The sequence below is a fragment of the Hyperoodon ampullatus genome (assembly GCF_949752795.1).
Source record: "Hyperoodon ampullatus genome assembly, chromosome: 12".
In the NCBI taxonomy this organism is placed as follows: Eukaryota; Metazoa; Chordata; class Mammalia; order Artiodactyla; family Ziphiidae; genus Hyperoodon; species Hyperoodon ampullatus.
In genome coordinates, this window is record NC_136925.1 from 71,052,344 (window position 1) to 71,068,376 (window position 16,033).

General features: G+C 35.2%; 1 protein-coding gene across 1 annotated transcript in view; it reads left to right on the forward strand.

Annotated features, from left to right (window-relative positions):
* The window catches only part of ADGB (androglobin), a gene marked incomplete at its 5' end in the record, with an annotated part of 145,298 nt that overhangs the window by 35,936 nt on the left and 93,329 nt on the right, over window positions 1–16,033 (forward strand). Inside the window, 2 exons of the mRNA XM_079716363.1 lie at window positions 10,895–11,142; window positions 15,198–15,365. Of these exons, the coding sequence (XP_079572489.1) occupies window positions 10,895–11,142; window positions 15,198–15,365 (416 nt within the window). The remainder of the gene's footprint in view (window positions 1–10,894; window positions 11,143–15,197; window positions 15,366–16,033) is intronic.

The window sequence follows — 16,033 nt, forward strand, 5'->3', positions numbered from 1 at the left end:
CACAGTCTTTCTCTCATATGATTCTAGATATATAGAGATTGTTTGTCTATGTTCAAAGAGAGAGCATTTAATGTAATGCTTGCTTAAAATTTCACAAGTATTTTTTGTTTCATGCATAAAGGTTATAGCCACATAATTTGATCATATTACCACTGATACTGGAAATTAATCAGGTTAAGGTGCATAGAAAATAATTATATCAATAGTTCTGAACATGCCATCAATCCAGATGCTGATTTTTATAATAAGATCAAATCCACAGTACAGTTATCAATTTGGATCATCTCTGATCTTTGGTGTTAGAAAGCTACCATTCCCAGTGTCCAGGTTAAAGGAGACTGAAGACAGGTCCTAGTAACTTGGATTCTACCACCTAAAGCATCCTTTCAGCAGGATAAACCAGCCATCGTTTGGTTCAAAGAAAATATATCTGCAGGGGAAAAAATGGGAGGGTAGACAAACTCCTCTAAGGACCACTTTCCCGAAAAAGAGCTAATATTGCTTTTTACCTTTGGGAAAGGTCCAGATAGCACCCTTTTAGATCGTCTCATGGAAAATCCTTTTCTGATATCTAAGAGAAGAGGATATTTATTGACATGATATGGTCAATGTTAGTGGAGAGAAATAAAGAGAGACTGGGGTTTATAAGTATGGACTTTTCTAAAATTTTATCTTCAGTGTTGATGGAATGCTTAAAATTTTGCCTTAATTTTCCCTGCAATAAATACACCAGAGACATGAAAACATTAGAAGTCTATCAGAGGGCGATAAAGAAACAGGAGATCAAAATAATTTGTGACTAGAAAATTAGTAAATTAAAAATTGGGAATTGTCTCTTGCTAGAATCATACAGTGAAATCATACATGAAAACTGAAAACACTATTCATATACTTTCATGATTATAAGACCAGTTTATTTCTTTTGTTTTAAAGACTTTTTAAAATATATAGACCATTTTTAAAGTCTTTAGTGAATTTGTTACAATATTGCTTCTGTTTTCTGTTTTGGTTTTTTGGCCATGAGGCATGTGGGATCTTAGCTCCCCAATCCCGCACCCCCTGCATTAGAAGGTGAAGTCTTAACCACTGGACCACCATAGAAGTCCCAAGACCAGTTTAATAATTAAATTAAATTAAAAATTTGAAGGATTTTAGATGCTCAATTTGCATCAATTTATGGTTGCTTATAAAATGTCTGTGAAAATGACATAAGGGGAAAAAGCTTGAGCTTTGGTGTCAGAACTATATAGCTAAACTTACATTCTTATAATTCCAATTTCAAGCTATGTGAATTTTGCAAGTAATATAACTTTTTTGGGCCCTAGTTTTTCATATGTAAAATGCAGGTAAAAACGACCTGTCTTATAGGGTTGTTCTCAGGATTGAGTAGGTAAGAGTGTCAGAAAAAGTAACTGATGTATGGTAGAGACATAATTAGTGCAAGTTTCTTTCCCTCTATTGAGTATCACTATATTATTTAATATTATATAGATATATGTATGGTAGTTAATAATCAACCTTTGGAAACAGAGAAAAGTCTAAAAAAATGAGACTGACTCAGATGTTCAAGTTTATCATTTTACTTCTAAATGTACCCAGAAAGTAAAAGATATATACTCTCTTTGATTTATGTCATGATTTGTAGGATTTTTTGTTAGGAACATTCTGCCACACTATGCATATAATTTAAAATTACAATTACACTATAAAATCACAACGTTAATTCATGTCTATATAAGCATATAATTTTAAATGAAAAGAATGTCATGGAACAGTATAATAATGATTGTCAAGAAATGTTTAATTGGAAATCACCATCTGCCAAGGATGCAGGTGGAGGTCAGGTACGGCTTCATGGAGAAAGTTCTGACTTGATCTGAGCCTTTACCATTGACTGGCTTTGATTTGAGGGGACGGAAGGAAAGGGACAGGGAAAGCAGGAGAACAACATGGTCAAAGCCATAGTATGTTCAGAAGTGGGATGTTTCTCTTCCTACAAAGGATTCGATTGTGCAGAGACAGGCCCTGAGGGGCTTCGCCAGTCATGGTCATGGTTTTACAGAGGTCCAGGAGAATTAGAGTATTCAAGTTTCATACTTGTGTTCACTACGGACTTTTTCCATATGAAAATCAATTAGGGTGAAAAGTGTTTTGTGACATCTTCAACAGACAGCCTTTCCCTTCCCTCTCCCATAGAAGTACCAAAGGGAGACATTGCTCTATTTGCAACTGTTGACCTGCCTCTTATGTTTTCCTACAGTTAGCACTGTTTTATCACTTGGAAAAAACAACACCTTCTAACTCTCCGTATTATACTAGAAACACAGAGTGGCTATTAGAAGTCTGACAATTTCAAATGAAGAGATGATGCTTTTCTCCACAAATTTATCTGATCTTGGTGTAGTTCATTTGTGAATAGAACACTCCACCACCCCATATTTAAGCCTAACTGTCCAAGATGTTTTATAGTCTCATCCTTTGGTATATGAATATTTCTTTTTCACAGCATAACATTTTTTACATTGTAGGTGGGAAAAAACACAGGCGTTCTGGATTCAGAAAGATCTATTTTAACCCTGATTCTATCATTTGGTAGTCTACCATTTGTGACTCCATAAAATTTACAACCTCTTAAAGTTCAATTAGGATTGTACTACCTATGTTGCAGAGCTGTTATGGGATTAAATGCAAAAATGAAAACTGTCTTGGCAACCACTAGCTGGCCACCCACATCTTCATTCTGTTTCTCAAATGTGCTAAACTCATTGTCCTTAGGGTCTTTACATGAACTGTTCTTTATTTATGCCTGGAATGATCTTCCATCAGATATTTACTTGGTTGGATATGTCATAACATTTAGATATCACCAAGCTTAAATATCAGCTCCTCGGATAGGCCTTCTCAACTATCCCATCTAAATTATCTTTCCCGAATGATTCCATATCCCATTGTTTATTATTTTGTTTTCATCATGAAAGTTAGAGCTGCCTGTTATCTTCTCTCTCTCCCTCTCTCTCTCAATCTCTCTCTCCCCACCCCCCCTCAGTTGTATCCATCCACTGGTATGGTAAGATGCATGAGAATAGGGACCCTTTTTGTCTTTCTCAATGTTGAGACTTCTGTGCTTAGAGAAATGACACTGAATGGCCATTACACAGTATGTTCTCAATAAATGTTTGTTGATAGAGTAATTTCAAAAATATTTTAAAAGGCTAAACTAGAAGTTTGTAAAAGATTCTTTGGGAATCCAGGACAGGAATGTATAGCTTAATTTCCCTAGAAAGTAATGCTTAAACTGACCTCAAAGGATTAGTTGAAATTAGTGAAGCTTATTGAGGTAGGGAAGCCAACTCAGAGAAGAAAGAATAGCGTGAAACTACAAGGGAGCAGGGTGTAGTCCCAGAAAGGCACCTTGTTCTGCAGGACTAGATTATGTGCTGGGTTCTGGAGGATGGATGGGTATGGGGTGGAGTATGCAGGAACCAAATAGAGAAAGTTAAGAAATCTTCACAACAGAATGTCACTGAGGGATTTTAGACAGGAGGATGATCTTATCTTATCAGACTTGTGATTTTGGAGGATGGCTCAGATGTCAGGACTGGAGCAGGGGAACTGGTTTGTGCAGTATTGCAGAAGTCTTTGCTAAGGGCTTCTACAGAGAAAGTGGTGATAGGAATGGAGGAAGGAGATTAATCCTTTGTCAGTTGCTTTGTTTGCAAATATTTTCTCCCATTCTGAGGATTATCTTTTTCTCTTGTTTATGGTTTCCTTTGCTGTGCAAAAGCTTTGAAGTTTCATTAGGTCCCATTTGCTTATTTTTGTTTTTATTTCCATTACTCTAGGAGGTAGGTCAAAAAGGATCTTGCTGTGAATTATGTCATAGAGTGTTCTGCCTATGTTTTCCTCAAAGAGTTTTGCAGTGTCTGGCCTTATATTTAGATCTTTAATCCATTTTGAGTTTATTTTTGTGTATGGTGTTAGGAAGGGTTCTAATTTCATTCTTTTACATGTAGCTGTCCAGTTTTCCCAGCACCACTTATTGAAGAGGATGCCTTTTCTCCATTGTATATTCTTGCCTCCTTTGTCAAAGATAAGGTGACCATATGTGCGTGGGTTTATCTCTGGGCTTTCTATACTGTTCCATTGATCTGTATTTCTGTTTTTGTGCCAGTACCATACTGTCTGATGTCAGGGAGCCTGATTCCTCCAGCTGCATTTTTCTTTCTCAAGATTGCTTTGGCTATTCGGGGTCTTTTCTCCAAAATATACAAGCAGTTCATGCAGCTCAATATCAAAAAAACAAACAAATCCAAAAATGTGTGGAAGACCTAAATGGACATGTCTCCAAAGTAGACACACAGATTGCCAACAAACACATGAAAAGATGCTCAACATCACTAAATGTTAGAGAAATGCAAATCAAAACCACAATGAGGTATCACCTCACACCAGGCAGAATGGCCATCATCAAAAAATCTACAAACAATAAATGCTGGAGAGGGTGTGTAGAAAAGGCAACCCTCTTGCACTGTTGGTGGGAATGTAAATTGATACAGCCACTATGGAAAACGGTATGGAGGTTCCTTAAAAAACTAAAAATAGAACTATCATATGACCCAGCAATTCTACTACTGGGCATATACTCTGAGAAAACCATAGTTCAAAAAGATACTTGTACCACAATATTCATTGCAGCACTATTTACAATAGTCAGGATTGGAAACAACCTAAATGTCCATCAACAGATGAATGGATAAAGAAGATGTGGCATATATATACAATGGAATATTACTCAGCCATAAAATGGAATGAAATTGAGTTATTTGTAATAAAGTGGATGGACCTGCAGTCTGTCATACAGAGTGAAATAAGTCAGAAAGAGAAAAACAAATACTGTATGCCAACACATATATATGGAATCTAAAGAAAAATGGTACTGATGAACCTAGTGGCAGGGCAGGACTAATGATGCAGATCTAGAGAACGGACTTGAGGACATGGCGGGAAGGGGAAGCTAAGGAGAAGTGAGAGTAGCATCGACATATGTACACTATCAAATGTAAAATAGATAGCCAGTGGGAAGCTGCCCCATAGCACAGGGAGATTAGCCCCGTGCTTTGTGACCACCTAGAGGGGTGGGATAGGGAGGGTGGGAGGGAGGCTTAAGAGGAAGGGGATATGGGGATATATGTATATGTATAGCTGATTCACTTTGTTGTACAGCAGAAACGAACACAACATTGTAAAGCAATTATACTCCAATAAAGATATTTTTTAAAAAAATAAAAGAATGGAGAAATTGTTGTCAATTGCAGTAGGAGGAGGTAGGATCTAAGGGACGTACTTTTTATTTGATGAGAGTTTCATGGAGAGAGAGTTGGTCATTCTCAGTTTTCTAACTGGACTGAAAAGTAGAAGATGGTGGCAGGATGTTTTGATTGATTGATTTGTTTGTTTTTGATTTCTATAAATTTATTTATTTTATTTATTTATTTTTGGCTGTGTTGGGTCTTTGTTGTGCTGCGCAGGCCTCTCATTGCAGTGGCTTCCCTTGTTGTGGAGCACACGCTCTAGGCACATGGGCTTCAGTAGTTGTGGCACGGGGGCTCAGTAGTTGTGGCTCTCAGGCTCTAGAGCGCTGGCTCAGGAATTGTTGTGCATGGGCTTAGTGGCTCCACGGCATATGGGTCTTCCTGCACCAGGGCTTGAACCCGTGTCCCCTGCATTGGCAGGCAGATTCTTAACCACTGCACCACCAGAGAAGTCCGAGTTGTTTGTTTTTGGATAGATGTCTATTAGGTGGTTGTACACAACCTCTTCTCTTCTGGAGAGAGGTTTGAGCTGGAGCTAATGATTTGAGGGTTACATAAAAGTACAGGTGAACCTAAAATATGGTTGTGCTTATTAACTCACTGAGGAAAGGCTATAGGCTATCAAGAGCATATTGAGGAGAACTCTGTGGAAGCAGCCCTAATTGCTCTGCAGTGAGCAGAGGAAAGGGAGTGTTCAAAGGAGTCTGCAAGTGATTTCTGTACTAATAGAAACTAGAAAAGAATGATGTTGTAGAAACCTCAGGAAAGAGTTTAGAGAAAGTAAAAATATTGTTAAATTCCACAGAGAAGTAACATAGAGACCATTTATCTAAATGATAATATATAGGAAAGTTTCTGGCACTTAACAGATGCTCAAATACATATTTATTCTTTCCCTGTCATGTGTGTGACATGCCTCTCTCCCCTGCCAGACTGAGTGAGCCTTGAGACTAGGGCCATGTGTTTGGTCTCTTTTTTTATTTTGGTTTCTTTGTTTCTTTGCTTGTTTATTTATTTTTATTGAGATGTAATTGACATATAACAATATATTAGTTTCAGGTGTACAACATAATAATTCAATATTTGTATATATTGAGAAATGGTCAACATAAATCTAGTTAACACCCAGCACCACACATGGCTATCATTTTTTTTCTTGTGATGAGAACTTTTAAGACCTACTCTCTTAGCAACTTTCAAATATACAGTACAGTATTGTTAACTACAGTCACCATGCTGTGCATTACCACCCCATGATTCATTTATTGTATAACTGGAAATTTGTACCTTTTGAACACCTTCACCATTTTGTCCAAATCCTACCCCTTGCCTCTGGCAACCACTAATCTGTTCTCCATACCAGTGTGTTCATTTTTTTTTGTTTTGCTGTTTGTTTTTATATTCTGTATATAAGTGAGATCATACAATATTTGTCTTTCTCTCTCTGACTTATTTCACTTAGTATACTGTCCTCGAAGTCCATCCACATTGTTGCAAATGGCAAGATTTCCTTCATTTTTTTATGTCTGAACAATATTTCGTTGTGTATATGAATACCACACTTTCTTTATTCATTCATCCATCCATAGACACATACGTTGATTCTATGTCTTGGTTGTTGTAAATAATACTGCAATGAACATGGGAGTGCATCTGTTTTTCTGAGTTAGTGTTTTCATTTCCTATGGATAAATACCCAGAAGTGGAATTGCAGGATTATACAATAGTTCTATTTTTAATTTTTTGAAGAAAATCCATACTGGCTGCACCAATTTACATTCCCACCAACAGTGAATGAAAGTGCCCTTTTCTCCACATCCATGCCAACACTTGTCATTTCTTGTCTTTTTGATGATAGCCATTACAACAGGTGTGAGGTGATAACTCATTGTGGTTTTGATTTACATTTACCTGATGATTAGTGATGTTTAGCACGTTTCATTGTACCTGTTGGCCATCTGTATATGTTCTTTGGAAATATGTCTATTCAGATCCTCTGCCCATTTATTAATTGGATAGTCATTTTATTGAGTTAAATTAGTTCTTTTTATATTTTGATATTAACCCTTTATTAGATATATAATTAGCAAATATTTTCTTCCATTCAGTAGGATGTCTTTTCATTTTGTTGTAGGTTTGTTTTGGATTTTTTCTGCAGAAGCTTTTTAGTTTGATATAGTCCACCTGTTTATTTTTACTTTTGTTGTCTTTGCTTTTGGTGTCAAGTCCAAAAAATTATCACCAAGACTGATGTCAAGGAGCTTAACATCTATGCTTTCTTCTAGGAGTTTTATGGTTTCAGGTCTCACTTTTAAGCCTTTAATCCATTTGGAGTTAATTTTTGTGCATAGTATAACATAATGGTCAAGTTTTATTCTTTTGCATGTGACTGTCCAGTTTTCTCAGCACCATTTATTGAAGAGAATGTACTTTTCTCCATTATATTCTTGGCTCCTTTGTCATAAATTAATTGACCATATATGCATGGGTTTATTTCTGGCTTCTCTATTCTATTCCATTGATCTATGTGTCTGCTTTTATGCTAATACCATCCTCTTTTGACTACTATGGCTTTGTATTACAGTTTGAAATTAGGAAGTGTGATGCCTCCAGCTTTGTTATTCTTTCTCAAGATTACTTTGGCTAATCAGGATCTTTTGTGGTTCCATACAAATTTTAGGATTGTTTATTCTACTTCTGTGAAAAATATCATTGGAATTTTGATAGGGATTACATTGAATATGTAGATTGCTTTTGGTAGTATGGACATTTTAACAATATTAATTCTTCCAATCCATAAGCCCTGTATATCTTTCATTTATTTGTGTCTTCTTTAATTTCTCTCATTAATATCATAGTTTTCAGTGTACAGGTCTTTCACCTCCTTGGTTAAGTTTATTCCTAGGTCATTTGCTGCAGTTGTATATGAGATTGTTTTCCTAATTTCTCTTTTAGATAGTTCATTATTAGTGTATAGAATGCAAAAGATTTTTGTATATTGATTTTGTATCCTACAACTATACTGAATTTATTTATTCTAACAGCTTTTGGGTGGAGTTTCTTAGGGTTTTCTATATATAATATTATGTCATCTGCAAATATGACTGTTTTACTTCTTCCTTTCTGATTTAAAAGCCTTTTATTACCTTTTCTTGCCTTATTGCTCTGGCTAGACTTCCAATACTGTGCTGAATAAAAGTGGTGAGAGTGGGCATCCTTATCTTTTTCCTGATCTTAGAGAAACGCTTTCAGCTTTTCACCATTAAGTATGATGTTAGCTGTGGGCATGTCATATATGTCTTTTATTATATTGAGGTGTGTTCCCTCTAACCCCATTTTGTTGGGCATTTTTATCATAAATGGATGTTGAATTTATCAAATGGTTTTCTGCATCTGTTGAGATGACTGTATGATTTTTATCCTTCCTTTTTTTACTGTGATGTATTACACTGATTGATTTCTGAATGTTGAATCATTCTTGCACCCCAGGAATAAATCTCACTTGATCATGGTGTATGATCCTTTTAATGTATTGTTGAATTCTGTTTGCTAACATTCTGTTGTGAATTTTTTGCATCTATGTTCATCAGGGATTTTGATCTGTAGTTCTCTTTTCTTGTGATATCCTTGTCTGATTTTGATATCATGGTAATGCTGGCCTCGTTAAATGAGTTTAGACGTTTTCCCTGTCTTCTATTTTTTGAATGAATTTGAGAAGTTTTGGTATTAATTCTTCTGTAAGTGTTTGGTAGAATTCACCAGTGAAGCTCTCTGATTCTGGACTTTTCATTGTTGGGAGGTTTTTGATTACTAGTAATCAGTCCGTTCAGATTTTCTATTTCTTTGTCTTGGTAAATCATACGTTTCTAGGAATTTATCCATTTCTTTTAGGTTGACCAATTTGTTTTGTATATTTGTTTATAGTAGTCTCTTATGATCCTTTGTATTTTGTGGTATTAATTACAATGTGTCAGTTTCATTTCTGATTTTCTTTGAGTATTCTCTCTTTTTTTGTTGGTGAGTCTAAAGGTTTGTCAATTTTGCTTATCTTTTCAAAAAACCAGTTCTTAATTTCTTTGATCTTTTCTATTGTCTTTTTAGTCTCTCTCATTTATTTCCACTCTGATATTTGTTATTACCTTCCTTCTACTAACTTTAAGCTTCATTTGTTCTTTTTTTTCTATTTCTTTTAGGTGTAAAGTTAGGTAGTTTATTTGAGATCGTATTTCTTAATGTAAACATGTATTGCTACTCACTCTCACAGAACTACTTCTTAGAACTATCTTTGCTTTGTTGTATTTGTTTTGTTGTCATTGTATCTGTTGTATTTTTCTTATGTTGTACTTCCATTTTTATTTATTGCAAAGCATTTTTTTGATTTCTTCTTTGACCCATTGGTTAGTCAGTAGCATATAGTTTAATCTACACCTAGCTGTGAATTTCCCAGTTTTCTTCTTGTAATTAATTTCTAGTTTCATAGAGTTGTGGTTGGAAAAGATGCATGGTATGACTTCAGTCTTCTTGAACTCATTAAGAGTTGTTTTGTGACTTAACATATGATCTATCCTGGAGAATGTTCCATGTACATTTGAGAAAAATGTGTATTCTGTTGCTATTGGGTGGAATGTTCTATATGTGTCTAAGTCCATCCTATTTAATGTGTCATTCAAGGCCAATGTTTTCTTTTTTTTAACTTTGTTTTTTTTTGGCCATGTCACGCTACATGTGGGATCTTAGTTCCCTGACCAGGGATCAAACTCACTCCCCCCACAGTAGAAGCATGGAGTATTAACCACTGGACTGCCAGGGAAGTCCCAAGGCCAATGTTTTCTCATTGATTTTCTGTCTGGATTATCTATTCATTGGTGACAGTGGGATATTAAAGTCTCCTACTGGGTGCTCTTCTATGGGTGAGTCCTGGGATGGGTGAGTCCGTGAGAGCCCTTCAAGAACTCTTTCTGAGTTTGCTATAGCCTTGTGGGCCTTGTGGATGCAAGCCCTGCTGGCTTTCAAAACTAGATGTTTTGGGAGCTTGTCTCTGATCTGCACGTCTTAAAAGTTGGGGTGCCATTATGTGGGGTTCAAACCCTTCACTCTTCAGGGAAAAGCTTAGGGATGTGAGCTCCCTCCAAACAGTGTGTGACCACACTGTGTGAGGTTTATGGCAAGACTGTGTCTCAGTCTCTCCTAGCCACTTCAGTATGGGTTTTTATTCTCATTTGCCAGATATGAAGGAATTCCTCACCTAGTTTTTTTAAAATTATTTTCAGAGGAAATTGTTCTGTATATAGCTGTAGATTTGTTGTGTCCATAGGAAGAGGTGAGTTCGGAATCTTCCTACATCACCATCTTTAACTGGAACTCTGTGTTTGGTCTCCTTGCATCAGCAAAGCCCACCACAGAGTAGGCACTCAATCAAAGCTTGCTGAATAAGTAAGCACATAATGGTGTTTTTAACTAACATGTGAAGTAACTATTGTAATTGGTTTTTAGAAATAGCAAGTTGATTTTTTTTCTGTCAGTAATTTCTTGATGTGGAATAAAAAGCTTAATTTGGAAATTAATGTTGTTTTTTACCTAAGCCCAGGATATATGGACAAAGTTTGGGAGCTCTTGAGAGAAATATTGCCCGAGTTTAAGCTGTCAGATGAGTCCAGCTCTGAAAGCAAAATAACAGACCTAGATGTCAGATTAAAAGAACAAGGAAAAGGCATGAAGGATGGGAAAGAAGTGAAAGATGGCAAAGAAATGAAAGATGGCAAGGAATTCAAACCTGAAGGTTCAGCAACAACACTAAAATTACCTGAGAAAAGTGACAGAATTTTAAAGGGTAAGACATTCTATATCATGATGTTATTCAATATGGGTATTATATATAAACACTTTATACTTTAGTCATTGCTTAATTTAATGATTATTTATTGTCATTATATTTATTAAGTGTTGTGAAAACAGTCATGTAATTAAGGTCCTTTCTTTCCAAGATATTAGAACTTGCAATGGTGTTTACCATATGTTAATTATTCTACTATATTTTGCTCTCCTTAAAAATCAAAGGCAATTATATATTTTGATGATACTAAATTAATATATTATTAATATAGAAAAACACATTAAGTTTTCAATTTCCCTTAAACACATCTATCTTATATGTTATATGTAGAGTGGAATCGACCAGAATACCAAAGGAGAGAAGTTGTCCTGTTTTCCTTTTCAGGAAGTGTGAAATGGACACAGATTAGATTATGATTTGCAGGTTATTGTAAGGTGAAAGTTAAAATCTGGAAAAAAAATTTTCGAGTTCTTTTACAAACTGTAGGCGAATTTCTTCTTAAGTGGGAAATAGATTTAATCATTATTTATTTTATTTTTATAAAATATTTCATATAGCCATACATATGAACAATAATACTTGTATAGTAGAGTTAAATATACTAGAAAATACTCAGCTTTTTTGTGTACTGTGATAGCATCTGTAATGATCTTTCAAATGTTTATGTTTTATAAGATACTGATATTTTGTCCTTATCTAGATCTTATCAACCAGCATTTCCAACCATATACTGCCCAGAAATAATCACTGTAAATGTTCCTCAAAAATATACAAAAAAATTGTGTGTGTGATATCTGGCTATCATCAGTGCCATTTAAAATGATCTAATGTGCATTACTTTATAAAAGAAAGCAAAAAAAAAGCCAGATTAAATTTGTTTTACCCAGTGTATCCTAAATTAATTTCAACCTGGAATCCCTTTCTCATGTATCACAAGTTAACTTCTGTCTATCCATCCCTCCATTTAACAAGCCATTCAATATACTACTTACTGAGAATATCAGTAAGTGTTCCAGGAATTAGTGATAACTTGATGAACAAAATCAGGTGTGGAACTCACTTCCTAGAGCTAAGGTCTAGTGAATGGGACTAACATTAATTTAAAAAATCATAAAATACATACTAATACATGAGTCTTGAAGGGAAATACAGGAAACTTTAGGAGTTCATATGAAAGACCTAGTCTGGGGCATCAAGGAAGAATTCCCTAAGGAATTTTGAGCTGTGTTTGCAAAGATGATAGGAATATCTGGAGGAAGATTAAGGACTGAGAAGGGAAGAGCATTCTAGGTAGAGGAGACAGCAGATATAATTATTATGAAGAAGTAACAGGAATGACAATGATTTGGAAGACCTGGTAGAAGATATGTTTAGCTGGAGGAGAGGATGCGTGGAATAAAGTGGCTTAAGAAGAGCCTGGAGAAATAGATAGGAGAGCGATCATGTCAAATCCTCCAGGTCATATTGTGATGATTGATCTTTACCAAGGAGCAGTTGATGGCTAATGAAGAGTTTAGGGTTGAGTCATGATCTATTTCACATTTTCAAAAGGATATTCTGGTTCTCTGAGAAGAAAATAACTTGGTGTGCACGTAGGGGTGGAGAGTCAGTGACATGAGTGGACATAGAAAAAACAATTTGGAGACTTTTGCATCAGCTCAGAAAAAACAATTTGGAGACCTTTGCATCAGCTCAGGTCAGAGACAATAGTAGCTTGGCGTAGGGTAATAGGACAGTCATAGTGGAGAGGCAGATAAAGTAAATGATTGAGAGATATTTAAAATGTAAAAAATGGCAGAATGTGGCAAAGATGATGTGTAGAATTCTGACTTCCACAACTGGATAGATGGTAGTACCTTTTATTGAGAGGGGTAATGCCAAAAGAGGAACGGCTTTATGAGGAGAGATCACAGAATGACTCAGAACATATTGAATTTGAAGTGCCTTTAAGAAATCAAGTGTACTTTCATGTCAGGAGTTCCAGGCTGGTGATATATTTTGGGAATCATTGACAAATGTGTGACAAATTAAACAATGAATGATATTCCCAAGGAGATGGTGTAAAGTGAGAAGACTAAGAAGCTTAAGACTCAGCCTTAAAGAAGCTAAATATCTGAGAACTGGGTACCAAATAATGAGCTGGCAAAAGAGGTTAAAGGATGACCAGAGAAACAGGAAGAAGACCAGCAGAGCATGTTGCTACTGAAGTCAAAGGAAAAGAGTGTTTTAAGAATCAGGGAGATTGTGTCAAGTAGTGTTGAGAGTTGAAATATGAGGAGAATTCAAGTTTCTCTGCTGGATTTTGTGATATGGAGGTCGCAGGGCATTGGTAAGTGATGGGCGTGGAAGACACATTGGAGAGGTTAAGAAATAAGTGGGAAGTAAAATAATGTATAAACACTCCTGTTAGAAGTTTGTCTGTGAAGAACAGGAGAGCAACAAAGTGGAAGCTGACAGGGAATGTAGGGGACCCGTGAAAGATATTTAAATTTTTACCTGATGAAGAAGTATTTTTAAGTGATTGGGAAGATGCAGTTGAGATGACAGCCATAGTGTAAGTTTCCAGAGAGCCCAGGTGAAGGGATTGGACCAAACCAGGGAGCAAAGTCTCCTCCATCCTAACGGGTGGGCACAGGGCATGGGAGAGGACAGATGCACATGTCAGTGGATGAATGAGTTTGATAGGGAGAAGCTGAGGGTTTCTGACAAAAGGATTCTATTCTCTACGAGCTGAGAGTGAAGTGGAGGTGGAGATGAAGGTTCTCGTTGTTATTTAAAATAGATGTGGCAGAAGCTTGCAGAACTAGAGGAAGGCCATGTCCAGTAGGACTCAGCTGCTACTTTTATTCAGAGGGGTTGGCCAGATGGGTGAAATGAGGTGACAGAGGAGCAACAGATTTACTCACGGCATTGGCAAAAACACATTTTGGTAAACATTTTTGCATACTTTCCAAATTTCTATGTGAAAAGTGTGTTTTTCTACTTATAATTTTTATTATATACTATATTATTTTAAATTATGAATTCTGAATAGGCATTTAAAGGCTTTTAAAATCCCATTTTAAAATCATACATGAAGTCATATATTATTACCTATAATTAGTTTTGCCAAATATTTATAGAAAAGCCACAAAATAAAATTCTGATAATCTGTTTTTTGTACTTGTTTCCCAATAAAATATCTCATCCTACACTTAAAGTTATAGTTATCTTTGCCTTTGTATCTAACATAGATGTTAAATCTACTATAAAAGCTATGAGATAGATTTACTTTAGAAGCTAAGGAAGAGTACAAGTTGTTAATGTTATAGTTTTCATTTATGCAAATTAAAAAAAACCAAACAACCTGATCAATGGTGATTACAAGTTTAGCAAATGATGAAAGAATGAATGGCAGAAATTTGAAATTTCTGTTTTAGAATTGGAAGGGATTTATTAGGAAATAAAAAAGCTTAGGGGATTTTTCTAAGTTGAAGGAGAACATGTTTCATAGAAATGTAAATGTGAATGGAAATTCAAATGGTGGATGGTTCTGGGTACTGGGTTTTACTACACACAACATGTGGACAATCAGATGTTGGTTTGTGGACGTTGGTTGGTGGCCAGTTTCCACCAGAAGATATTCTGGAGGCAGAAAGCTGTGTTTCTTGAAATGCAAGCCCCAAGTAAAGAAGATCTAAGAGGGCTCCACATTTAGGACTCAACTTTAAGTACTTTCTTTTCTGTTTGTTTGTTTTTTTTTCTTTTTTAAATGAGAAAATCAGCCTGACACCATGATTTTATATGAATAAATTATATTCAACTGATCATCTACATTTAACATAAAGTTATGTGTAGTCAATAATAAATAATGCTGCATGTCTTTCACAATACATGTCAATTTTCAAAGTTTTCTTTTGCTTTATTTTGATGTTACTAATTTGAGAAGAGTAGTACTTGGGGAAATTTATGGCTATTGTTTTACACTTAAATAAGTTAAATACTACTATTTAACTTTCTTTTCAACACAATGACTTAATAAGCAACATACATTGAGGTTTTGTAGTTAAAAGATTTATTACATTTTTTTAATATGTTGGAGAAAGCTGATGCAAAAGACCTTGGAAAGAAGAGGAGTAAAGATGGAGAGAAGGAAAAAGAAAAGGAAAAGTTCAAATGGTCTCTTCATGGTTCAAGGCCCTCATCAGACGTACAATATTCTCTACAGTCTCTGTCAGATTGTAAGTTCTCAGTCTCCTAGAATAATAATTATTGTACTTATTTCCTAAAATGCTGGAAAACAGTGTAGCATAGAAATGTATTTCCTGTTTAGACATGTCTAAATAAGCTTTTCAAGGTTGCCCATAATTGTTAGGCCCTCACATGATTATGCATAACAGAGCAAGATCCTACATATGAGACAATGTTATCCAAGTTCTTATGGTACAACACTCACAGAAGTGTTTACATGAAGGAGGATATATAATACTAATCAAAATATATATGTTAGTACACATTTTTATTATAAAATATATAAATATATTTATATAAATATATAATTATATATTAATATGTATTAATATATGTCCTCCTTGTGTAAATTTTATATATATGTTGATATATAAAATATATATTTTAAACTTTATAGTCCTAACATTGGGTCATCTATCTTAGTACTTCCAGAGTGTATATCATAATTCTCAGTTCATCCTTCTTTACATGAAAACATGTCCATTTACCTCCAGCACTATGCTTTATCTAGTTTTTTTTTTCCTTTTGTCTTCTTTCTTAATACATTACTGTGTTTTTTCATGAGAGCATTTTCATAGTTCTGGCTTTGTATTTTTACAGAAACATGTCTGGTGGTTTGGTAGAGAAAATACAAACGCTAGTCATTATATTTTTAATT